The sequence below is a fragment of the Pituophis catenifer genome, unplaced genomic scaffold (genome assembly GCF_029215685.1).
Source record: "Pituophis catenifer annectens isolate HBS135680 unplaced genomic scaffold, rPitCat1.0.hap2 SCAF_1, whole genome shotgun sequence".
Classification (NCBI taxonomy): domain Eukaryota; kingdom Metazoa; phylum Chordata; class Lepidosauria; order Squamata; family Colubridae; genus Pituophis; species Pituophis catenifer.
Window position 1 is genome coordinate 125,355,384 of NW_027256881.1, and position 26,513 is coordinate 125,381,896.

Sequence of the window (26,513 nt, forward strand, 5' to 3'; positions counted from 1 at the left end):
CTTGGTCCTTCTGATCATCCAATGGTGCACCCATCATCACTTGTCTATCTACTTTGCTGTTGCTTATCTTCTTTTTCTTTCTTTCTTACCTTTCTCAGCTTTGGGAAAGACCTAAAGAATGAGGTCTTCACATGTTGTGTCCAAAAGGAGACAACCAGGAGCCTGGTTTAGCTCAACAGACAGAAGCACTGTAATTTAACACCAGCTGTCTGCAATTAAAGTAAGATCGAATATTGCCAGGCTCAAGGTTGACTCAGCCTTCCATCCTTTCTAAGGTAGGTAAATTGAGGACCCAGTTTGTGGGGGCAATAAGCTGACTTTGTATAAATATACAAAAGTATGAAGGCTATTGCTTAACGCACTGTAAGCCACCCTGAGTCTCCGGAGAAGGGCGGCATATAAATCAAATTAAAAAAAAAAAAAGATTATAATTTGAGCCTGACCATTTGGTCATGCGTCAAGTGATAACTGTGGGTTTATTAGTTCAGTGATTAATTTTTTATTTTCTTGGCCAGCCATGATATTTTCAGGAGCCTTCTACAACGTTTAATTGAAGTTTAATACCTTGAATACTTTTCCTATCCTATTTCTTCAAAGTTCAGTTTTTACTTCCATTGACCATCACAAAAAAAACCCCAACCCATTAATTTCATGATTCTGATTTTTGTAGCCTGCATATGACATCCAAAGACCTCAGGCCTTCATCACTATTGTACCAATTTCTAGTCTATGGCCTGCTTCTTTACTCTCAATAGTTGATAGATAAAAGGCAAAAGCTATCTACTGTTTGAATATCTTTATTCTCAATTCTAAGACTGATTGCTGTACTTGTTGCAATTAATTTGGTCTTATTTATATTTAATCTTAGTCTCTTTTTTCAGCTTGCTCTGTTGGAAGTAAAAGTCCATCTGGGTTCAGTTCCAAGTGGGGAAAATGACACTGGAAACATGGAGGCTGCTTGGAAAAATGGTTTAATGATGGACAGGATCACATGGTTTGAGTTTCTGAGCAGAAAAAAAGGCGAGATGCTGACCGTGCCTTGGTTTTATGCCCTCTCTGAGCTTTGAACTTCCTGGGGTACAGGAAGAGTATCCTGATTGTTTGTCAGACTCCCAGGGTGTGGGGGTCTTAGCTAGCCTTGCTGGCTGATGTAATCTTCCCAGGTGCCATGTAGTGAGTTTCTTGTTGTTACTGAGTTTCTGTTGCTAGATGGGTCCTATTGTGTTGCAGATGATGGTCCATTGACAAAGGTGGGGGGGAATGAGTGAGCTTGGCCCATTGACAAAAGGGGGGGGGGAGGCAGGAAGCTGCTTTGTCTTTTTCCCTTCTCCATGGCTCTGGCGATCCCAGCTGAGTTGCCTGATTAGCAGATCGTCAGGGCTTGGATCGTCAGAGCCATTTAAGGCTCATCAGAGCCTTTCGGGCTTGTCTGCCTGGTTACAGGAGAACGACACCTGGTGTATAAGACGACCCCCGACTTTTGAGAAGATTTTCATGTGTTAAAAAGTCGTCTTATACGCCGGAAAATACGGTAGACATCCCAAAGGCTTTAATTTAGCCTTGTCATAAACACAATTAGTACCCTGAAAGTTCTTCAGTGCCATCTGAGAAATTCCTTATTTATTTATTTATTTATTTATTTATTTATTTATTTATTTATTTATTTATTTATTTATTTATTTATCATATTTCTATGTTGCTATAATCAAAACTATTCTTGGTGGCTCACATTTCAGAAAGCTTTTAACTCTTGTTTAGCTTTGGGATTGACTGTTGCCAGATTCTTTGCCACATGACTCTCAATGTCCTAATACCTTTCTAGAGCTTTTTTCTTTTCCTAGTAATACGATCCCACCCGAACAAAATCCAGATCAATAACTAAGACAATATTTGAAATACATTTGCATTGTTGCAAACTGAGTACACAGATATTCAAGTTTTACATCTAGTCCTGCTACTTAGAATTCACAGGTCTGCATCTATTCTAAGCAGTGATTTTATAACTTTAATACTAAGGCAGCCTCCTCTTTGCTCATTGAGAAACTGTAATCCAAGTTAAAAGTATGCAAAATGTTGTAAGCACAACAATTTTCCATGCTTAAAACACTTGTGTTCCAAGGGGTTTTGCTTCAGGCTCAAGGACCTGTGGTTTTGAGGCTCATGAGTGAGTTGCTTTTTTAATCATCTAACAGATTCGGGCATAGTGACATCCCTGCTGCTATTGGCTTTGATTGGTCAAGGTGACAGGAGATGCTGAGAGCTGAGAGCTCTCTCTTAGCTGAGAGCTTAGAGAGCCACTTCAAATTAGTGAACTAGTGAAGTAGAACAGATAAAGTTTAAATAGTGATAATAGGGTGAAGAAATAAATAGTAAATATAGTACTTATATGAACTAAATTTACCCCCCACGCCCCCAATTAATAAAAAAAGGAAAAATCCTATAGTACATACTCTGTTTTCCCCAAAATAAGACCCCCCCTGATAATAAGCCCAATCGGGCTTTTGAGCGCATGGCAGTAAGGCCAAGTGCTTATTTCAGGGTTCAAAAAAAATATAAGACAGGGTCTTATTTTCGGGGAAATGGTATAAACATCTATATGGAATTAATTCATTGTTGAGTTTATAATCTGAACCATATAGAATGCCTGGATTTAACTGATTTTTCATAATTGGATATTCAATACTTCCTTCTACAAATAAATTTTATTTACCAATTTTTATTTTCATTCTTTAATTCCTTACAAAATTGAATTGTTGGTTTTTGTTCAAGTCCAACATCCTCTAAACAAGCTAAAATTATTGGTACTTTTGAAGCAGCTTTTGAAGCTGCTCAAGCATCTAGGTCAGTGATGGTGAAACTTTTTGGCACTGTGCCCAAACCAGAGCGCGTGCCAGCCATGTGGTGTTAGGATTTCCAGCGTGTGCATGCACGCCGGCCACCTGGTCTTTGGGCTTCCGGCGCTCTAGTGTGTGCAAATACCATGCGCGCCGGAAATCCAAAGACCAAGTGGCCGGCACTCACATGTGCACCAGCTAGCTGGTCTTTGGTTTTTGGCGCTCCAGTGCATGCAGAGACCAGCTGGCATGCGTGCATGCACACGCTGGAAATCAGAAGAGCAGCTGCTGATGGTGTGCTTGCCCATAGAGAGCGCTTGCATGCCACCTCTGGCACATGTACCATAGGTTCACCATCACGGATTTAGGTCATAATAATCGCATACATTGTATACAGTGAAGGTAAATTAACCTTCAAGAACAGTGTTGAAGATAAGCAAAGGGTGATGTGTTTGAAGCTATTTTAATTAATAATTAATACAGTAATTAATACTGCACAGAGTAATCCAGTGTCTGTTAGGTGAAATGATTTGGAAACATGACTTAGCAAAGAGTAAAGCTGGGGGGGGGGATGCTGAAACAGTTGCATTTTTTTCTTGGTCCCAGTTCAAATTGTGGTAATTATTTTGAAAAGCCAAAATGATTTGGCACTAATTTATTTGCAGGACTGCCTGCATCTGTTTGTACTGCTACTTGCCAGATCCTTGCAGTTGGTCTTAAGACATCCTCAATAATCCTACAACTGGCATCAAGATTTATTAAACTGACATATACGAAACTCCTTCAATATTTGATTTATACATGTAGAGGGTCCTTTCTGGGAAAATAAATAAATTACTTTTAATTAGTCCATAAGAAATATATTTATCTCAAGAACCTCTTTAAAATGGGGTGTTCTGTTTACCGCTGTCTTAATGTAGTCATACAAAGTCATAGAAATTAGTTTTAAAGTTTTCCGGTTTGGGACTGGTTCATTTGCTGAATGGCCAGCCTCTAGGACAGCCCTTGAATTCAATCTTGAAAGGTCTTGATTATGACCTCTGAGATTGAGAGACAGAGTTCCTTTCTGAAGAGTCATATATCTACATGACTATATAGCTATATATCTGATTCTGTTCGTTTTTAAATACATTCATTTTTATGTGTTGCTCAATATCAGATCATTGTTGTTGCCTTAATGTTGCAATGTTTTGATAATGCATTGGATTTTATTGATGCATTGATTGCATCTGAAGTGGATAAGAAAATTTTGAAAATTAGACACAAGAGGGCACCAAATGGCCTCTTAAAAGAAATGTTTAATCTATGACCACAGGAGGTTTTTGAACTATTTAACTCTTTACTAACATTTGCTGGTGTAATTGCAGAGAATCAAGCCCCATTGAATAAACCTAAATCTGAATAACAGATGGAATTAAAAATTACCGTATTTTCCAGCGTATAAGACGACTGGGCGTATAAGACGACCCCCAACTTTTCCTGTTAAAATATAGGGTTTGGGCTATACTCGCCGTATAAGACTACCCCTCTTCCAACGCACACCAAATAAAAATTAAAAAACATCAACTGGCTCACCAACAATGTAAAAGCAGCTGTGCTAGACCCAAAATGGCCCCTGAAACAAGCAGGAACCTCACACAGCCACAAAAAGCCCAAAAAAACAACTTTTACACTTTACACACACACAACACAACACAACACAACTGGCTCACCCACAATGTAAAAGCAGCTGTGCTAGACCCAAAATGGCCCCTGAAACAAGTAGGAACCTCACACAGCCACAAAAAGCCCAAAAAAACAACTTTCACACTTTATACACACACAACACAACTGGCTCACCCACAATGTAAAAGCAGCTGTGCTAGACCCAAAATGGCCCCTGCAACAAGCAGGAACCTCACACAGCCACAAAAAGCCCCAAAACCCAACTTTCACACTTTACACACACAAAATTCCACATACAGCTTTGTGAGATTTTGTGTGTTTGTGCAGTTAGATTGAAACACTACAAAAACACACTAAATCTCAGAAAGCTGCACAAATATTATTTTATTTTTATATGAAAGCTAAATTTAAAACTTCCTAAACTTTAAATGGCTAGGTCTAAAAAAGAACAACTAAAAAAAAACCCAATTAACTATTTTTTTAAAGATCCCAAAGGGGAAAAAAACTTACCCAATAGAACAGGGGTCTCCAACCTTGGCAACTTTAAGACTTGTAGACTTCAACTCCCAGAATTCCTCAGCCAGCTTTGTTTTGCTGGCTGAGGAATTCTGGGAGTTGAAGTCCATAACTCCCTGCCTGCTTGATTGCAGGCAGGGAGTTGCTTGCTGATGGAATGGATTCAGGCAAGCGAAGCAAGGCAAGCGAAGCAAGGCAAGCAGCTAAGGTAAGCAAGCTGGAGGGGGAAAACTTTTTTTCTTCTCCATGGCTCTGGCGATCCCAGCTGAGTTGCCTGATTAGCAGATCGTCAGAGCTTGGATCGCCAGAGCCATGTGAAAGGAGAAAAGTTTTTTCCTTCTCCATGGCTCTGGCGATCCCAGCTGAGTGCCTGATTAGCAGATCATCAGAGCTTGGATCGCCAGAGCCATGTGAAAGGAGAAAAGTTTTTCCCTTCCCCATGGCTCTGGCGATCCCAGCTGAGTTGCCTGATTAGCAGATCGTCAGAGCTTGGATCGCCAGAGCCATTTAAGGCTCGTCAGAGCCTTTCGGGCTGGTCTGCCTGGTTACAGGAGAACAACACCCGGCGTATAAGATGACTCCCGACTTTTGAGAAGATTTTCATGTGTTAAAAAGGCGTCTTATACGCCGGAAAATAGGGTACATTTTACAAGAAGACGGAAATAACGGATTTACAAATGAAAAATGAAAATGAAAAAATGTATCAAATCATATGAGAAATTTGGATTATTTATGCTAGATTTAGGAGAGGGATTTACTGAAGTTGCTATGTTGGAAGTATAAATGGGGTTTGACAAAGATGAAGAAATAATTTTGAGAGAAAAGTCTATGAGTAGGTAAATGCCGGAACTTTGAGGATTTTCAAGAAGTACAGGAAGAAGAAAGAAGACAGTGTTGATTTATTCCATCAAGATTAAAATAATGGGTTATTATTTGAGGGATGGCTAACGGTTTCTCGATTAGGACTGGAGGATGTTGATTATTACTAGTAACGTTTAATTGTTTTTTGAGTGGGACTGTATTTTGATTGCTTAAAGTGAGAAAATGGAGAGATTTGTTGAAAGGGAAAAGAAGGATTTGGTATAATAGATATAATTTGTGATGTTTATATTTCACATAACACTTGCTGGACTGTATGTAGGTTATACTTAGTGGGGCTAAAAGAGGGGGTTTGTTTTTCTATCTTTTCTTTTTCTGCTCCTTTTTTAATTTTAACTTTTTAAAATGTATTTTTCTATTTTTTGTAGTTGTGTAAGTTTTACTTACGTAACTTTTAATAAAAATTATTGGAAAAAAGTAATGTTGAAATATGTTATTTGTTTACAATAATAACTAAAGTAGCATAAGTCTTGGTGACAAGCTAGGAGGTTTGTACTATCTTGATCAATAGTAATGCATTTGGAAGTGGAGGGCTAGTTCTGTCATGGATAAGTGAGCACATCACAATGTGTGTGTTTAGGAAAGATTAAAGATTGTGGTTTAAGATAGGCTGCCTCTGAAGCCTTTGAGGCTAACCAGAGTCATCCAGAGATAAGAAGGGAAGGGAACTGCACACATGCTCAGAAAGCATAAACATGAAGAGAATATGGGAAAACACAATGCCTTATGTCTGCATTGTTAATAATTAGCTTAACTTTTTGAATTAGAAATTTAGAAGAGAATGGTGGGGGATGGCCAGTCAACCCATCTGCCTGCTTGCTGATTAGTGCTGTACTTGCAATAAAAAAATTTCTGACCCTCCCAGAAGTCATCCTTTTATTGTAGCCCAATCTGTGAACAAACGTATTAACTTCTAATAGTTATTTGATTTTATAGAGGGGTCTTTGTAGCTTTTTGGTGAATGTGTTATGTGATTGTGCAGGTATTGCAAAGTTTTAGAAACACTTAATGAGTCCTCCCTCTCAATTTGTGAAAAGACTAACTTCCTTTGATCCTCCCTTTTGATAAACAATTTATATAATGACAATTCCATGCAATGGTTAAGTCCTGGAATTAATATGGAGATACAAAACTATGGTTTAGTTAAGTGGTAACACCTAGTCCAACTTACATTATCTGAAAAATAATAGGATCAGTGTTTTTAAAACTTGGCAATTGTAACATTTGTGGACTTCAACTCCTACCTAGAATTCCCCACCCAACATGCTGGGAGGGAATTTTAGGAGTAGAAGTCCATATATCTTACAATTGCCAAGTCTGAAAAACACTGATCGAAGACCTTTCTTCTTCCTTTGTAGCTTTTTTTCTATTACACATCTTAGAGCCGTGATGGCAAACCTATGGCACGTGTGCCAGTAGTGGCACACAGAGCCATTTTTCCAGGCACGCGAGCTGTCACCCAATTTACCTGCAGCTGCACAAGAGTGTGCACTCCAGCTATGGTGTTCAGGGCTCTGGTGCACATGCGTGCAATTCAGGGGACCCAGCTGTTCTTTGGTGCTCTCCTGCTCATGCACGCGCATTTGCGCATGTGTGAGAATACTGTGCACAACGTGAGCATGGGCAGATGTCGTTCATGTGCCTGCATTGTGTGCACAAAAACCACGTGCATGCACAGATGGTGCGATTGCATGCGCAGCACTCGGAGCTGCGCAAAAACCTGCACGCAAGCAGAGATGGTGTGATTGCATGTGCAGCACATGGGCATGCATAAAAGCTGTGTGCTTGCGCACGCAGCGCACAATGGGGGCATGCGTGAAAGCTGCGCATGCGCAGATGGTGGCCCGTGCAGCACATGGGGGAGAAACCACATATTAGCACAGATGGCACCGCGCACACAAAGCACTCTGTGAATAAAAGGTTCGCTACCACTGGTCTAATCGGTCAGTGGGAGGGATGAGGTATACACACAGGGGATGTGGGGCACAATATAAGGGGTGGGTGATCTAATCACGGTAGCACAAACTTTGATTCCTTTTAGATGATCGCTTCGTGCCCGGTCCACATTTCCAGATAAACAATCTAACATCAACTTGTGTTGCTGGCTTTTCTTACGCGAGACACCGAAACATGACAGTAAGTTGGATGGCAAGCATGCGGCGGGTGTGGGAACATACCAAGAAGGCCTTGCAAAAATCGGCAGAAGCCTATAAACTTCAAGCAGATAAGAAATGTAGGCCCCAGGCCCCATTTAAAGTAGGGGAGCAACTGTACCTCTCCATGAAATACCTTAGGCTCAAAGTACCCAGTAAGAAATTAGCCCCACAGTTCCTAGGGCCCTGTTGTGGCCCATCAGCAGCCTGTGCAGCTAGTAGCTGGTTCTGACAGCGAGGAGGCTGGTATGCTGCGCCAGCAGCCTATGCAGCTGGCACTCGAGTCAGACAATGAGGAGGCTGGAGAAGATGTGCCAGAGGTGGGGATTCAGCCAGGGCCTTCAGAACCTCCAGAAGCTCCTATAAGTGAAGAGGAAGAAGAGGAGGAGCCTCTTCTCGATGCACGGGCGCGCAGAGCTGCCAAAAGGCAGGAGTGGTTCCTCAGGAGGAGGTCATGAGAGTAAGGCTTGGGGCTAATTGGCCACTCCCTTAACTTATTTAAGGAGGAATGACAACTGAGGTAATTTTCAGGGAACAACTTCGTTCACTCTCCTTCGCGTCTTGATCTTAGTTCTCTTATCAGTTTCCTGCAAATTGCTTCTGGGCTTTCTGCCAACCATAGTAAGATTACAATTATTTATTCTTTGGATTCTTGTAGGCTGTTATAAAAGTTAATTAACAGCCTTCATTTGAAAAAGACTGATTTAATTTAGTAAACTAAGGTTTGTACAGACTTTGTGTGTGCTAAGTTCTTTGGGGTCCGTAGCTGGGGCAGAACAGGCCCTTCCTAATATGGGTCATCAACCCCGTTACAGTGGAGCTCAAACTGCCCCCACATCTTGGCAAGACCCACCCAGTGTCCCACTGTAGTCTCTTATGTCCAGTGAGAGCAGCAACCATATGGGGGGCCCCAAGGCAGGCACCTCCTCCCCTCCAAGTGCGTGGGGAACAGCACTACAAGGTGCAATGAATACTGGACTAGATCTGGAAACTATCGGCATAGGGGCTGGATCTAGTGTCTCGTACAATGGAAGGGGTATCCCCTATCTGAGGCGGCATGGGTAAAGGAAGAAGATATGAGGGCTCCTTGGTTGATGAAGCAGTTCCACCGACAGAACCCGAACAAACCAAGGGGGGGGGATCGGATGCACAAGAGGTGGCTAACAGTGTCCTTTGTCTTCCAGATGTTGACCCCCTGGTAAAGGGCTGCATGTCAGGCGCCATTCGGGCAGGGGAGGAGTGGAGGCTTATGCACAGTCAGGCTGCCATGGAGCCACCACCCAAGGGATCCGCATTGCTACGCTCCGTCGTCCGCGGGCTGCCTCCTGGCTAGGAGCCCCCAGACTTTGGCTGCCTGCTCCTGCATCCACGGAGCTGCCGCTTGACTAGCGGAACCCTGTCTGTACCCGGCTCAGTGAGAAACAGCTGTTCCTCGGATTGGGAAAACAGCTGATCATTGGAACATGGGCGGCAGCAGGAATCTGGGTAGGATGAGCCGGATGGGCGGCTAGGGGCATGGCTGGACTGCGGAGGCCATCTAAGCGGTCGGTGGAAGGGGTGGGGTATACACACAGGGGAGGTGGGGGACAATATAAGGGACAGGTGAGCTAGCCACGGTAGCACAAACTTTGATTCCTTTTGGATGGTCGCTTCATGCCAGCTCTGCGTTTCCAGATAAACAATCTAACATCAACTTGCTGGCTTTTCTTATGCGGGACACTGGAACGTGACAGTAAATTGGTAACAGAGTAAGATCATATTTGCTTGTTAAGAGGAGACCGCGAGCAATGAAGTTTAGAAAAAAGTTGCAATTTGATGTAGCTGAGGTTTCTTTGTTTTTCTCCAAAAGGTGATTTCATGCAAAATATGATCAAGAAGGCACTACACATAGGGAAAATCCAATGAACAGATAAATCTATTTCTATATTATTAGTGCTCATTGGGATCTATTTTGTGTAGTTTTTTTTCTGGATCATAACCTACTAAACTTTGATACCTTAGTTTAAATGTCATTCCTAAAACTTCAGAACTTGATTTCTTTCCTTATATATATGGAAGCTATTATTTCTCCTTGTGATGATTTTTACAATTAAATCTTTGCCCATAGATAGTGTTAATTATTTAGGGATCCCACCAGATCATAATATGTAACATCAAAAGAGTAATTAGCTGATTTCTGAAAGCACAAAGAACATTTAAAAAAACCCACAGCACATAAATTGTCTCAGCTCAGTCACTGTTAAATTAGTTCAAGGTCAGCTCCAGAAAATAAATAGCTCTGAAGACTTTGACCAGGGTAGAAAGCTGTGGTGCCCTTAATGTTCCACTTCTTCTAAAAACAGAGATCCTGCTAGTTTTGTGCAATATAATTAAACTGTCTTTATTTATTTTGTTGTAATTCAATGTTTGTAATAATTCAAATTAATTTCTTTTTATAGAGATATGACTACTATTTAAAATGAAAAATAAGCCTTCCTCATATGGCAGTCTACATAGTAGCATGATGTTCATGGGGGCATGCTGCAAAAATGTAGATGGTAGCGGGACAAATTCAGATTTCTGTAGAGCTTAGCTGCCATATTGTCCTCTGGATTTTTGTAGCTGAGAACTAGAGAATCCAAACAGGCAGCTTTAAGTTGGATTTAGGCAATGCAGCCATTGCATAAGTTTGGATTTTGCTCTTTCCATAAAACAAAACTCCTAAACGTTTTTCTGGGTCAGTATCATTGTTTTATGCAAATGAGAAAAGATGATTGCTGCTACAGAAGGTAACAGTTTGTGAATGCAAATTCCCAATTTTACAGGTAGTCCTCAACTTATGACCACAATTGAGCCCAAAACCTCTGTTGTTAAGTGAGGCATTTCTTAAGTGAATTTTGTCCCATTTTATGACCTTTCTTGCCACAGATGTTAAGTGAATCACTGCAGATGTTAAATTAGTAACAGGGTTATTAAGAGAATCTGGCTTTTCTGTTGACATTGCTAGTTGGAAGGTCGCAAAAGGGGATCATATCAGTGGTGGGATTCAGCCGGTTCCCACAGGTTCAGCTGAACCAGTAGCTAACTTTCTGTGTAGTTTGGCGAACTGGCTGTTGGAAGAAATCTCCTTCCATCAACCTTTTGTTTTTCCCACCTTATGGGGTTAATCCTGTCAGGAAGCCAGGAAAGAGGCATTCTTGTGTGCCTCTGTGTGTTCTTTCTAGCCTAATCCTGCTTATCTTTATTGCCCTGCTTAAGTGTTTTCTGAAACTGCCTCTGCGGTTAAGCCTTGTTACATTGTAACAGTTTTAATGGTTCTTGGCAGTATGCCCAGACTTTCTATAGCCTGAGCAGCTTCTCTGGAGTTTTTTTTTTTCTCTCCTTTGCTGGTACTTTTATTCCGAGCTTGACTCTCTTAAAGGAGAAGGGTTGTTTTAAGCTTTTTACACAGCTTTAGTGGTTCCTGGCACAGTCCTTTTGGGGTGTTATTCCAACACAGCAGAATCCCGTCCCATCCCACCTTCCCTCCTCCGTCCCCAATTAAGGGTGGCAGGGGGTGATCGCAGCAGGATGGGTGGGAGGGGTTAAATGGCTGAGAGGAATGATGCAAGCTTGGCACTCTGTCTGATTTTTTTACTGCCTTTCTGGGGGCATGTGATCTTTCCTTAAATCTGGATGATTTCCTTAGGATATCTTGTGAGGTGAGCGAGACCAGCTGGTATCTTTAAGTGGTGCAAATGGATCTAAGGATTGCTTCTTCTGAGTGGGAAAGGGTGCTTTGTCAGTTCACTGAGCACAGGAGTTTCTTGTCTATGTGGATTCTTCAGTCATCCAGATCATGGTTGTCCCAAAGGTGCTTTTTTCAAGAGGCAACTGGACTTTTTTGGTTTCCAGAAAGTCCAGTTGCCTCTTGAAAAAGCACCTTTGGGACAGGAGTCTCTTGCATTGCTTCTGAGTGGCCAAGGCACTTGATCGCCCACTGATAGTAAGATTAAAAAAAAAAAGAGGTAGGGGTGTGGATCCTCCCTCCAATTCTTTTAATTTTCTCTCATAATAAGGCTTAGTTACATGGCACCCGGCTTGAAGTTTATTTAGATATCTGTGACATGTACTAATTATATTGTGGTCCTGACAAGCTTAGGAGGGCAGAGACTTGAACCTGAGTTCACTATATACTTTGTTAATTTTCTCTTTAGCTTGGCATTTTGTAGCCCAAGTGTGCTCACCCACTTTCTGGAGAGCTTAAATGACCTCTTTGCTAAAGGGTTTCACTTTATGTGCAAGAGTTGGCTGCTGATAGTTATCGTTGCATTTTAACTATTTTAATTCCTCAAGGTGCTCTGGCACCCTGCCTGATTTGTAACTCCAGGTTGCAAGTATTTTTATGAAAAAGAAGGTATTCAGACAAAACGGCTTAGGTTTCCATGATGGCAATGATTGTCATTGATCTTCAGTGTATATTCCCCCATTTCTAATCTAATGATTGGTATTTAGGGCAGCTTTTTGCAAGCAAAGAAGCTTTTTGTATTTTTGTACAGGTAATCCTTGACTTACAACGGTTCACTTAGTGACCTTTCAAAGTTACAATGGCACTGAAAAAAGTGACTTATGACCATTTTTGACACTTGCAACCATTACAGCATCCTTCGGTCACATGATCAATATTCAGATGGTTGACAACTGTCTCACATTTATGACAGTTGTAGTCTCCCAGGGTCATGTGATCCCCTTCTGCAACCTTCTGACAAGCAAAATCAATGGGAAGGCCAGATTCACTTAACATCCATGTTACTAACTTAACAACTGCAGTGATTCACTTAACAAATGTGGCAAGAAAAGTCGTGAAATGGGGCAAAATTCACTTAATAAATTTCTCACTTAGCAACATAAAATTTGTACTAAATTGTGGTCATAAGTCGAGGAGAGGCCAGGCGTGACAAGCAGTGGCTGGGTGGGGAGGGGAGGGGTGAGGTGGGGCTGGGCGAGGAGAGGCACCCCTCAACATGAGTGACATCAAGTTGGTCACACCCACCTAGTCACATGACCACCCAGCCACGCCTACCCAGCCAGTCATTAGGGCAGAGAACCAGTTGTTAAATTATTTGAATCCCATCACTGGATCACATGACCCTGGGACACTGCAACCATCACAAATGTAAATCAGTTGCCAAACATCCAAATTTTGATCATGTGACCATCGGGATGCTGCAATGGTCATAAGTGCGAAAAATGGTCATAAGTCACTTTTTTCATGCCGCTGTAACTTTGAACAGTCACTAAACAGCCTGTTGAAAGTTGAGGATTACCTGGCTTGTATATTTGTATACAAATTTGTATTTGTGTGACCCACCTCTGATAGAAGCAGAATGCCACAAAAGAATGTAATCCCATTTATGTTGTTAGCTTCCTGGAATTATTTGTTTATTTAATAATTTAGCAATTTAATATTCTGTTTACAAAATAGTTTTATAATTAGATGGGATAGTTTTAAGGTTTTTTTTTTAAAAAAAGCACGTTAATATTCTAGTAGTTTGTGTTTACAGTGTATTTAATTTGCTCCATTTTATTTCTTCCAGTTTGTTTAGAGATTTTAAATACTGTTTTGCCCGAAAAGTATAATCCTGTAGCATCAATAACAGTAGAGTAGACAGTTCTAGGCAGTGATCACAATGCAGGAATCAGTCTGTTCATTTTGTAATTGGACCTAATCCAAAGTATTTTGCTCCCAGGTTCAGTATGTTATGATAAATTTAAACAGACAGTTCAGTAGGAACGCCTCCTTCTGACAAGAGAAGTAGACTATATGTCAAATAGACAGAGCTTCATTTCTTCGAATGATTTCTTGGTGGATAAGATCAGGCTTTCCAGGTTAGAATTGACATTTTGATATGGAATTATCTTTACAACCTCTCAGATATTGTATATGAGCTGCTGGGGACATAATGGGATTACACTGGAAGGAAACAGTTAATTGCCTAAAAGCAATATAGAAATACTTTAGCTTATTTGTTTCGCTATTTACAGATCTTCAATAGGAGAAAGAGAAATTACAGAATAAGCTATTCAAGCAGTAGATTGGATAAAATAAAGGACAAGGAAGGAAAAGGAAGGAAAAATAAAGAGAGGTGGAACTTGCGTTAGTTGTAAGCAGTGCAACTTTTATTGCAAAATGATTAGGCATGGATTAAAACTCTCTTCTTTGTTTTGAACTGCAGCAGCAACAACAGGATTTTCTCCCAGCTGGAGTAAAAGTGAAAAGAAAGGAGGAAGGTTTTCTGCTCTGTGCGCAGTGCAGTATTTTTTTGTAGAGAAAATAACATTAAAAGGTGAGTTTCTATTATACAGAAGAAAATTATCCGTTGAATAAGGTACTTGAAAATATTGTAGGAATGGGTGCAAGCAGTCCATTTAGCAATGCCCTAATCCGGTGTTTGCTTGTTCATTTTCTTTTTTAACACTTTTATTGAAAATTTTAATTTCCATAATAAAAACTTAATACAAACTAAACTAGAAGGAAAAAGAAAAAGTTCAGTAGAAAACAAAAGGAGAAAAGGAGAAAAAAAGTAGAGAAAAAAATAAACAACAAAGTCAGTAAGAAATAAGTGACTCCCTACCTTCATCACATTGAGCATAAGCATTGTTTTTTAAAGTTACAAATAAAACTATTCTCCATGGAGTCTAACTTTTATCTACGTCCAGAAATTGACCTATTTTCAGTCCTGTTTCAGTAAAATCTCTATTAGGAATTGCTAGAAATATCAAATTTATTCCTGATCAAATACTGCAACTTTATATTCTTTCTTTCTTTCTTTGCTGTTCTTAATCTTACAAACATTGAAAAACATTGAAAAATTTTGACCTTTAAATCATTCTAATGACATCTCAGTATTTAATCTTTCACAAATCTTTGGCATTTAAGAGGGGTCTTTCAAATTTATCCATTGAAATCTGTATGCTTTCTGAAATTTTAGTTAATTAATATTTCAGTTCACTTTAAAAACAACAACCCCTCTCTTTAAGATAAAAGGTTTTATAGCCGGCTTTTAACTCTTTTCTGCCTTTGGTTCCCTCTAGTGTCCATTTTCAATATTCATCTAGCCTCGGTTCCTAATACAGGTTGTGACTTGAGGCGGCAGAAAAAGAACAACAAAAGGCAAACACTCCCAAACAATCTATATAATTAAAAAACAAAACCATTAAAATGCGATCAAAACAATTCAAATTCTAATAACAACAGCAACAAATACAGGAGAGCACATTCTGAGCTTACACGCAGGAAAGCCATTTAACCCTTCCATGGGATTCCCCAGGCCCAATGACAATACCATATTTTATGTGGGAATGACCTTCGCAGACAGAAGGGAGGCTGCAGATAGGACAACCGGCACGTAAAACCTGTCTCAGCCCACAAAAGGGGGGACTGAATGGGAAACATCTCAAAAGGTATCCTTCCTAGTTTTTCAGAGTATAAGAAGAAAGGAAAGCTTTCCTGTTAAGTCATGACGTAGTCTAGACAAGAAGAGAAACCAGGAGCACTGGCGCTATGTTTATTGTAAGGTTACATTAACAGAATCTCACAAGACTGTTAATATTTCGCCCCTTCCTTTTTTCTTACACTCTGGACAACTACGAAGGACCCCGTTTGAAATGTTTCCCATTCAATTCCCCCTTTTGTGGGCTGACACATCTTTTTCATGCCAGTTGTCTTATCTGCAGTCTCCCTCCCGTCTGTCATTCTCACATATCCCCAGAAGGCCAATAGGGTTGCGGCCAATCTCACCTTGGAGGGAGTGATGCTCCAGAGGGCAGGCACCATGGCAGAAAAGGCTTCCCTCCTGGATTCCACCAAATGAAGCTCCTTGACTCACAACACGTTCCATTCTGTTATTGTTGTTGTTGTTAGTTGCAAAGTCATGTCCAACCCATCATGACCCCATGGACAAAGTTCCTCCAGGTCTTCCTGTCCTCTACCATCCTCTGGAGTACATTTAAGCTCACACCTACTGCTTCAATGACTCCATCCAGCCACCTCATTCTCTGTCATCCCTTTCTTCTTTTGCCCTCAATCTTTCCTAGCATTAGGCTCTTCTCAGTGAGTCCTTCCTTCTCATTAGGTGGCCAAAATATTTGAGTTTCATCTTCAGGATCTGGCCTTCTAAAGAGTAGTCAGAGTTGATCTCCTCTAGGACTGACCAATTTGATTGCCTTGCAGCCCAAGGGACTCGCAGGAATCTTCTCCAGCACCATAGTTCAAAGGCCTCAATTCTTTGGCGCTCAGCCTTTCTTATGGTCCAACTTTCACAGCCATATATTGCAACTGGGAAAACCATAGCCTTGACTATACGCACTTTTGTTGCCAGGATGATATCTCTGCTTTTTAGTAAACTATCTAGATTTGCCATAGCTTTCCTCCCCAGGAGCAAGCGTCTTTTAATTTCTTGGCTGCAGTCCCCATCTGTGGTGATCTTGGAGCCCAGGAAAATAAAATCTGTCACTACCTCCATTTCTTCCCCATCTATTTGCCAGGAATTGAGAGAGCCGGATGCCATGATATTAGTTTTCTTAATGTTGCGTTTCAACATTCAAGCCAACTTTTGCGCTCTCGTTCTTCACCCGCATCAAGAGGCTCTTTAGTTCCTCTTCACTTTCTGCCATTAGAGTGGTATCATCTGCATATCTGAGGTTGTTGATATTTCTCCCGGTAATCTTAATTCCAACTTTTGATTCATCTAGCCCCGCCTTTCTCATGATGTGCTCTGCATATAAGTTAAATAGGCAGGGCGACAGTATTAACTTCTGTTAATATAATAATAATAACTTCTGTTATTATAAGTACAAAAAAAAAGTAATAAGTGGTAAGCAAAGGAAGTTAAAGACATGAGATAAGTAAAGGAAATATAGCTAAAAGTAGTTTATGCTCCAAGTTCCTCAATGCATTTTTCATAATGGTAACTCACTTGTTTATTTAATTCACTCAGCACGATGGGTTTATTAAGTATCCATTTGCGCTGCATTCAGTTTTCTTTTATTTATCCTGCCACCCTCTGTTCCTTCTACACAATTATTGGCAAAGTTTTGCTTCTCACCACTGATCACATGCTACCTACTATCTTTCTGTCACCATTGGCACATCTTAAACTTTTCCCACCTATTTCTAGTCTTTAGTAAATATTCTACCAAATTATTTCAATTCATTTATTTGATATATTTATTGTTCATTTAGGTAAAACTTACAATCATTTTGTCCGTTTTTCTTGTCTTCTTGACAAGATGCATTTCTTGTCAAAGCCCCAGGGCAATAGTCTTGGGATTTGTTACATACATTTTCAGATCCATATTTCTTGTAGCATCATATCTAATCTAACATTCACTGCAGATCATTTGGATTCTCTCAGCCTAAAACTGCATCACTCACATACAAGAGTACTGTATACACATGTATGTACCTTTAACCAACACACTTCTAACATTGTTTCAAGCAGTTCTTATGCATGCACCAGTAAATACATCAAACAACCAAAGGATCAAAGCATATTCTGTCTTACACCCAGTTTAATGTTGCATCATTTGCCAAGACTTCCCTTTATTCTCATGCATGCCTTGCTTCCATTATGTATTAACCAATACTCAGTAACCAATATTCAGCTGCACATTTATGTAAAATATTGCATAATTCAAGACTATTCACTTTATCTATACTTGCTTTAAAACAACAATTGCACAATAAATTTTCTCAATTTTATACATTGAACAAGAACAGATATATGATCGGTGCACCACTGCCAGGCATAAAACCTTTCCTTTCCCAAATTTTTCTCATTATCATCTCACCCCTGAAACCATTTCAATCAGAATTGTATCAAACTCCCAGGCACATTAAACCAATTCCCTTGTAATCTCTGCATTTACTTGTTAGCTTTCCATCACTAAGGAGAACGTAATGGCATTCTTTCATTGTCAAGAACAGACACAGTTCTCACACACACCTTAAATGAATTGCATTGTCAATCTATAAGCAGATCACACCAGCGGTGAAATCTACTTACCTTCGCTACCGGTTCAGGAATAGGAGCGGGTGCACCTCTTCTGTGCATGGGCAGAGCCTTCTGCGCATGTGCAGAGGGTCAAAAATGGGACGTAATGATGTCTCAGTGGGTGAGTAGAGCCTCCTGATGCTACCGGTTCGCGCGGGCCAGATAGATCCAGCTGGATGTCACCGTTGAACCATACCCATATTTTAACATTTCTCTAGGTAGACTAACTACCTGCAGCTGAATTCTCACAAGACTTATGATTTGATTTTTCTGCAAGGTTGTATTCATTTTATTAGAAATAATGGATTATATTAAATTTGTTTATTTTCTATCTTGCAATTTATCAGGAGATCCAAAACTTGCAAAATATGTCTGGGAAACCCAAACTGACCTATTTCAATGGCAGAGGACTAATGGAATCTGTACGCTGGCTTTTAGCAGCAGCTGGAGTTGAGGTTTGTTTCTTCTATTTTTGTCAGCCATATAAGGTAGACCAGTCAAAGGAAGCAAAGCCACACAGATCAAGGCTACTTTCATTCTAACAATATTAGGGTTCAAAAACCAAGAAGGACACATTGTGATTCCTCCAAGATTTTTTTATTGTTCCTCACCCATAGACAGAATCTTGCCAAACTAAAGCATGCCAACACTCACCCACCCCAAAGCATTTACCCCTGCAGCTATTGGGAGAGAGCCACGTTAACCCTCTTTCTCTCACACAAACTATTTAAATTGAGTTGTTGCTTGTTTGTGTGGAAAGCATCCCCTTTCTCCTAGGAATCTGAAGTACACCCCATTGCAAATAGGTATAGTAATTGAATTTTGCAACTCTGAATATGCTTCTTATTCTAAGGCAAGGCCTTAGATTGAAATTAATTTCTTGGAACAGGCTCAAGCCCTTGGTAGCAGCTCTTTCCCCATCCTTCAAGGCCATTTCCTTTGCCCCCTACAATGTTAGAAGAAAAATGAAATTGAGGCCTCTTTTTGCCTTGAGTTTTGATCTAAAGATTTCTCAATTGACCACTCACATGGGATCATTTTGGGGATGGGTAAAGGACTCAAGTATCCTGCCAGCACACACCCTTTCGTCACCCCCTCTTTTTTTGTCCTTAATAGCAAATACCAACTCTAGGTCACAAAGATAGGGCTGACTGAGGGTAAAGGTTCGTTCTCTAAGCTTGTGGGTTGGTTTCTCAATGTTTCCTTACTAGGATAGCTACATCTTCAGCAGAGTTTAGGGCTGACTCTAGGTGGGAGCAAAAGGTTTCCTTTATCCTTTTGCTGCCATCCAGTGGTCATTGTTAGTTTTGCAGCTTAGATCTAGTAGCCCTACTCAAGGGTAGGCAGAGGCCAAATCTTTCCCCTAATTTGGGTCAGGGAGTGGAGCTTTGGAAGGATTTAAGAAATGAAATGAGAGATTTAACTTTCCCTCATTGAACCAACTCATAATCCCCCAAATGAGAAAAGTTGGTTCAATGGGGGAAAGTTAAATCTCTCATTTCATGTCTTAATTTAAATTTTAAACCGAGTTTTCAAAATTCTGTACTATGTGATTCAAAGTTAAAACAGTTTTTTCTCTCTTTTTCCAGTTCGAAGAAGTATTTTTGGAAACAAGAGAACAATATTTGAAATTAGTCAAAGGTAAATACAGCAACTATTCTTATTTATTATCATTGAAACAAATTTGATAAGTGACTTAGGGACTTACACTAGAATAGAATAGAATAGAATAGAATAGAATAGAATAGAATAGAATAGAATAGAATAGAATAGAATAGAATAGAATAGAATAGAATAGAATAGAATAGAATAGAATAGAATTTTTTATTGGCCAAGTGTGATTGGACACACAATGAATTTGTCTTGGTGCAGAATGAGATCTGGGTGACTGCAGAGATGGCGGGGAGAGGGGGGATCAAAAAAGTTCAAGATGAAAGCTACACAATTTAAGCTGTACTTATTTTTTACATGCATTGTAGAGTGGGGGAGCATTGATCGATCATCCATCCATCCTTTCATTCCAAACATTTAGTAGTTTACTAGTTTTCCAACAAATTATGGGTGGCTCACAGTCAAAAGTTAAAACAACATATGAAGTTATATTGAAACTACAAAACTGAACAGATTAAAGCATACAAACATTAAAGACAACAAAGACTTGATGCCAATTTCTAATGTGCAATTATTCAATCTTCTCCCAGCCCTTGGGGAAAAACGTTATGGGAGGGTAAGAGGGTGGAGGCCTGCCAAACTTCAGGAAAAAGAGGGTTCCATAGGGCAGAAACCTCCATTGAAAACCATGAGGTCACAGCTGCCTTCTGGGCTTTTTGCTTCCCACCCCCTTGACACTCATGGATCCTTTGAATGGGGTAGAAAAACAAAGGAAGATAAGCTTAGAGAGTGGGAACTTGAAACAGTTGCAAAGAGGGAAGAGGATGGAGAACATACAAAGATAGGACTTTTTTGAGTTGCATTCATCTTAATATAATGTGAATTTGTTTTCTACCTTTCTCCAATAAACACACTACTGTCTATCATTAACTATATCTTCAGTTTGACTGTGTTACCAACATCTCTCCAATCCCGACTAAACCCTTCTACCAAGAAATAAAATATTACTGCTGGTGATTAGTATTGTCAAAATGTGTACATTTTACAGTAGAAAAATGATTTCCAAGGACTCCTTCGAGAATTTTAATTTACACTTAAAAGTTTGTTTTGATGCCTTCGAGAAGAAGGCATCAAAACAAACTTTAAGGGTAAATTAAATGCCTAGTTTGACTGCCTTAATCTGTCATTTCTGTGCACCTGATGGCCCCAAATCATAAACTCTTACTCTAAAATACCTGAATGAGACTGACTTCAAGTGATTGAGGTATAAATTGCACCACTGAATTGTGTCATCCATTTTTGAACAATGGTTTTGTTTAGGATACTTAGTTGGCCTAATTTTGAAAGGGAGATTTATAAGGTAGCCTTAAGACCCTGATCACTTAAGAATTTTAAGTTAAACTTCTTCTAGAGAAATATGAGAATCTGTGCTGAAGTTATTAGCAATACTTAAAATCGGTCTAGACTGATGGTGCATTAGAAGTGCTCAGCATAATTTTCTGGAGGATTTCCTGTACTTGCTGCCTTCCCTTTTCCTCCTTTCTATATGGTGCTACAGGCAGTCCTCGACTTATGACCACAATTGAGCCCAAAATTTCTGTTGTTAAGTGAGACATTTGTTAAGTGAGTTTTGCCCCATTTTACAAGCTTTCTTGCCACAGTTGTTAAGTGAATCACTGCAGTTGATCAGTTAGTGACCTGGTTGTTAAGGGAATCTGGCTCCCCCATTTTCTTTGCTTGTCAGAAATGCACAAAAGATGATCACATGATCTTGGGACACAGCAACCATCATGAAAAACGGTCATGAGTCACATTTTTCAGTGTCATCATAAAATGATTCAGGAAATCATAGTAGGCCTTCTCTCTCAGTCCTCCATGAGAAAAATCATCTCCAACAGGCACAAGAGAGTGTAGTGTTTGTTTAGTGAGTCATCTGTGATCTACATGAAAAGAGAAGTCCTCCTCCTCCTCCTCTTCCTCCTCCTCTTCTTCTCCTTCTTCTCCTCCTTCTCCTTCTCCATTACCTATCCATTGCAGGATGAAGGCCTCTTCCGTATGTTTCCAACCATTATCGTCCTGAGCTTTCTTGTGCCAATTGGGCCTGCAATACTTGCTGATGTCATCGATCCATCTTGTTTTAGGCCTCTTTCTGGACGGTTTTGATCAAGTGGGATCCATTTTATGACTGCCTCGGCCCACCTGCCATCAGCTCTTCTTGCTATGTGACCAGCCCATTTCCATTTCAATTCTTTTACTCTTTTGATGGCATTATATACTTTAGTTTGTTCTCTTATCCACGTGCAGGTCTTTCTATCTTGTCTTGTGATGCCGAGCATGCATCTTTCCATGTCACTCGTAGCTTTTGTACCGATTGTGAGGTTAGTGTCCATGTTTTGCAGGCATGTATTAGAGCAGATAGCACATTTGCATTCACAAGTTGTATAATGAGCAGCCTGCTGCAACCTGCATTTTGCTCTGTTTGGCTTTGTGAGCCACATCCTGTAGCAGAATGATGAAGTTGCCCCAGGGAAGCAGGGAACTGGCAGCAAAGGATTGGCAGAAAAAATGACTTTCTAAGTTAGCTGCTAGCCATGACGTGCAATGGAGAAATCTGTGCCAAGAGTGCAATTTGCTATGTATTTGGAGCAGGTGGAGCTTTCATTTCACTTAGCTGCTAAAACCAATAAGGAAGTTGTCTCATCATGTCCAAACATCAGATAGTGCAGCAGAAGATAATATTTGTAGCTCAGGGTTCAAATGTGGAATTCTTGGCACAAGGACTCCAGTCCCCCAGATAACGGTTTGTGGGTCCTGCATCATGCAACTTTTATAACCAATTGCAAAGCTTTCCTCCCTTCCATCCAGTTGTTCAGAAGGAAAAGTGAATCAGGGATAACAGGCAAGCATACATCAGTTCACCATTTCTTTACAATAACCAAAGGATTAGGTGGGGAACATGGGCATGGCACTTTACTGGTAAATTAGGTTGACCCTAATGTTTTACCTGCAAAAATTGGAATATGAGTGAAATTTGAGAAATAGGTGAGCAGATGATCAGTGCAAGATGTCTGTTGTAGAGGGTGGAGCACAGGGCTGACCATTATACTGTCTAATCTCTTTTATTATATGTATATGTATATGTAAATGTACATGTACACACACACGCACACACACATATATAATAAAATAAAAGATTTTATATATATATATATATAAAACCATATATATATATAAAACCATATATATAATGGCTGTCTAATCGCTCCTCAAAAAGCTCAGGTGTTGGAGCACCCACAACTTCTGGAGGCAAGCTAGTCTACTGATTAATTGTTCTGTCAGGAAATTTCTCCTTAGTTTCTAGTCTATCCATTACTTCTTGCCCTGCCCTCCGTGCTATGGAGAATAGGTTGACCTTCTCTGTGACAGTCCTTCAACTATTGGAAGTTTGCTATCATGTCACCCCTAGTTCTTCTCTTCCTTAGACTAGTCAAACCCAGTTCCTGCAACCGTTCATCATATGATTGACTCATCCCGCTTGCTCCAGCAAAAAAACCTACTTTTGATTCTGTCTACCCAAAAAATTTGGTTAGTCGAAGAGAAGAGCCTTTTGTGGGTCGAAGAGAAGAGCCTTTTGCTGTGGCCCCACCTTCGGGATATTCTCCCCCTAGAGTCAGGTGCCACACACCTGGCCTTCCAGAAGAGCTGAAAACATGGGCCCCAATAGTGGCGCTGTATACTGGGGATGGCTGACGGGGTAGAGATGAGATCCCCAGCCCCATATCACCTTTCCCTCTTGGTTTTCAGTCTTTATTTCAGTTTTTATTCTTAATTTTAATTGTTTTGTATTATCATATTGTAAGCTTTTTATCATATTGTAAGCTGCCCAGAGTTGGTGGAACAGTGAAATGGGTGCCATATAGATTCAATCAATCAATCAATCAATAAAATATCTATAGATATGATGGAACTGTGAAGATGTGGAAAGGATTAGAGTGATTATTCCTAATAACAGATTCTCTTTTTCTGAGCTTGGCGGAGTCTACTTTTAAATCTGCAGCAACATTTGGGATGCAGCTTTTGTTTCATTTTTGCATAAAGAGCTATTAAGAGCCAACGTGGCACAGTGGTTAGAATGCAGTACTGCAGGCTACTTCTGATGACTGCAGGCTGCCTGCAATTTGGCAGTTCGAATCTTACCAAGCTCAAGGTTGACTCAGCCTTCCATTCTTCTGAGGTCGGTAAAAAAATGAGGACCCAGATTGCTGGGGGCAATAGGCTGACACTGTAAACTGCTTAGAGAGGGCTGTAAAGCACTGTGAAGCAGTATATAAGTCTAAGTGCTATTGCTATTGCTATTGCTATATGAGTTGATTAAATTCAGTCTGAAAGGTAGCTCATATGCTAGCATCCATCTAGCATATTGCTTAACTCTGTAAAACTCTATGCTATTACATCCTAGACCTGGTCAGTGATGCTGTGTTTTCCTTTCTTGCCTTCTCTCCCACTACCTCCAGATGGATACCTGCTGTTTGATCAAGTCCCGTTGGTGGAGATGGATGGGCTAAAGCTGGTCCAGACCAAGGCTATTCTCAATTACATTGCAGGGAAATATAATCTGCTTGGGAAGGATCTGAAAGAACGAGCACAGTACAGTATTGCAATTCATCATCTCAGACCTGATCTAAAATCTCTCCCCTAATATTACCGCATTCCCACATGCTCACCAATGTGCATTGGCTATGAATGAGAAACAATTCTCGCAGGCCAAGAAAAAAAAAGGTTTTAGATCATTTATTTCTGGCGTGGTATATAAAATAGTCCTGGAGCCTCTGGTAAATGTTTTGCTAGTCCCATGTCACCCATTAACGTTCTACTGGCCCGTGCTCCTGATTTTTGCATCTAGTTGTGAGAAGTTAAACGAAGCAGCATTATTGGGCTTGCTGAGAGAGAGCATTGAAAGGTTATAGTATCTTTGTAATAATTGTCCAATCCCTAGTCTCGCCCCCCCAACCTACATATTTGCATATTGGAAGGTATTAGGCTTTCTATAAATGGCAGTCATTTCCAAGGAAATAATTTGAGTTGTTCCCACACCTATCCCTTAAAGGCCTTCCAGGATTAGGGAATCTCATTAGATTATTTATTTATTTCAAATTAATTATATCCTTTTGTTATATATGATTTTATTTATTCTACCACCATGCTATTTATTATTTATTCATTCTACTGGGAAATTTCTTTAAAAAAAGACTCCATGAATCATACAGTCAATTAAATGTCCATAGTAAACACCATTTAAATCCAAATGGTAAACAATATGGTATCATAATAATAACTAAATAAATCATGCAGCCAAAATGCAAGACAAAAACAGCCAGAGCAACAGCTGAAAAACGTATGTGTGTGTGTATGTGTATGTATGTATGTATGTATATATATATATATATATATATATATATATATATATATATATATATATGTATTTCTCTTTAGCCAGGTTCTTCCTACGTAAACCAAGATTTTTATGCAGCCCTAGTTCAGTGAAATCCCAATCCACTAGTTTCTAGGCTTTTTTTCTTCAGGCAGCAGCAAGCAACTGGCTAAAGAGAAATACACATAAAGGCCTACGAAAAGAAAAGAAAACACACACACACACACACACACACACACACACACACACACACACACACACACGAATGAATTAAACCAGGATTTTGAATTGCATGTGGAAATCTAACGACAACAATGGAGATACCAAATCACGGGTATAATCAGCTCTTGGTGAATAGTGTTGGCCAATAATCAGACTATGGCATTTTGTACAAACTACAGTTGATGTGTGATTTTTCAGAGCAACCCCACATGCAATGAATTGCAGTAATCTAGTCAGAAAATGAGTTGCCACTGCAAATTTGTTGAGATCCAGGGTAGGGCTATAACTGACAAACCAGCCAATGAATCCAAGACAAGTGTTAAATCCCACCTCACATTTCATGGACACCTTCCCTTCCCTCCCTCCCCATAAAAAGGTGCATTTTGAAAAACTAGTAGGTTAAATGCCAAATTTAACATTATGTGTAATTTGGCTTTCCACCTAAAGCCATTTGTACAGCATGCTTTTTAAAAAAATGTCAGTGTCACATTTGACTTCTTGCATAATTCTGCTGTCTCCTATCCAAGACTGGAGCCAATAACTTGGGAGAAAAAAACCCTCTTTGCAGGAAAGAGGCCATTTACCTTTGACCTCTCACATTGGAGCCCAGCTTTGCAAAACAGAGTGTCTGAACCAATTAGCTTCCATGGTGAAAGAGCAGCAATTTACTATTCTGGACTGCAATCCAGTGGCCCGACTAACAAAATAAAGATCAAAATCAATTTTAGATAACCTGTAATTTTATCTGCAATACAGCCCTTCTGTCTTTCCTTGCAGAATATAATGCATATTTTCCTCTCTCTTTGGTACAAGCAAGTTTCACAATCACATTCAAGGCTTGATCTGTTTGCCAATATCAATATTGGCCTTGCCTGTCTGATCCTGCCCTGTCAATCCTGCTGACTATCCATGACTCAGGTTTTTTGTGTAGAAATGGGACCAGAGGTAACGATACCAGCTCTGGCCACAACCAAGAAAAGCGACCGAGTCAAGGTGGAACTGGAATGGTCTGGTTTTGCAGCTTTTCTACTAACAAATGAAATAATTGCAAAAGGGGACAGAATTCACAGTTAATTCCTTTGTTCCTAGTTTAAAGAAAAGAAAGACTAGGGGTGACCTGTTAGCAGTGTTCCAATAACTAAAGGCCTGCCAGAAAGAAGAGAGGGCCAACCTATTTTCCAAAGCCTCT

The 26,513-nt window shown here is 40.0% G+C and overlaps 1 protein-coding gene across 2 annotated transcripts in view; it reads left to right on the forward strand.

The window, feature by feature from the left end:
- The window catches only part of LOC139308948 (glutathione S-transferase 3-like), a 37,347-nt gene that overhangs the window by 1,911 nt on the left and 8,923 nt on the right, over positions 1-26,513 (forward strand). Inside the window, exons 1-5 of one of the 2 annotated variants that reach the window (XM_070932951.1) lie at positions 13,809-13,894; positions 14,242-14,352; positions 18,408-18,515; positions 19,650-19,701; positions 24,186-24,318. In XM_070932951.1, the coding sequence (XP_070789052.1) occupies positions 18,429-18,515; positions 19,650-19,701; positions 24,186-24,318 (272 nt within the window). In that variant the 5' untranslated portion in view covers positions 13,809-13,894; positions 14,242-14,352; positions 18,408-18,428. Of the gene's footprint in view, positions 1-13,808; positions 13,895-14,241; positions 14,353-18,407; positions 18,516-19,649; positions 19,702-24,185; positions 24,319-26,513 lie in introns of those variants that run through there. The other variant, XM_070932952.1, reaches the window with a different exon arrangement.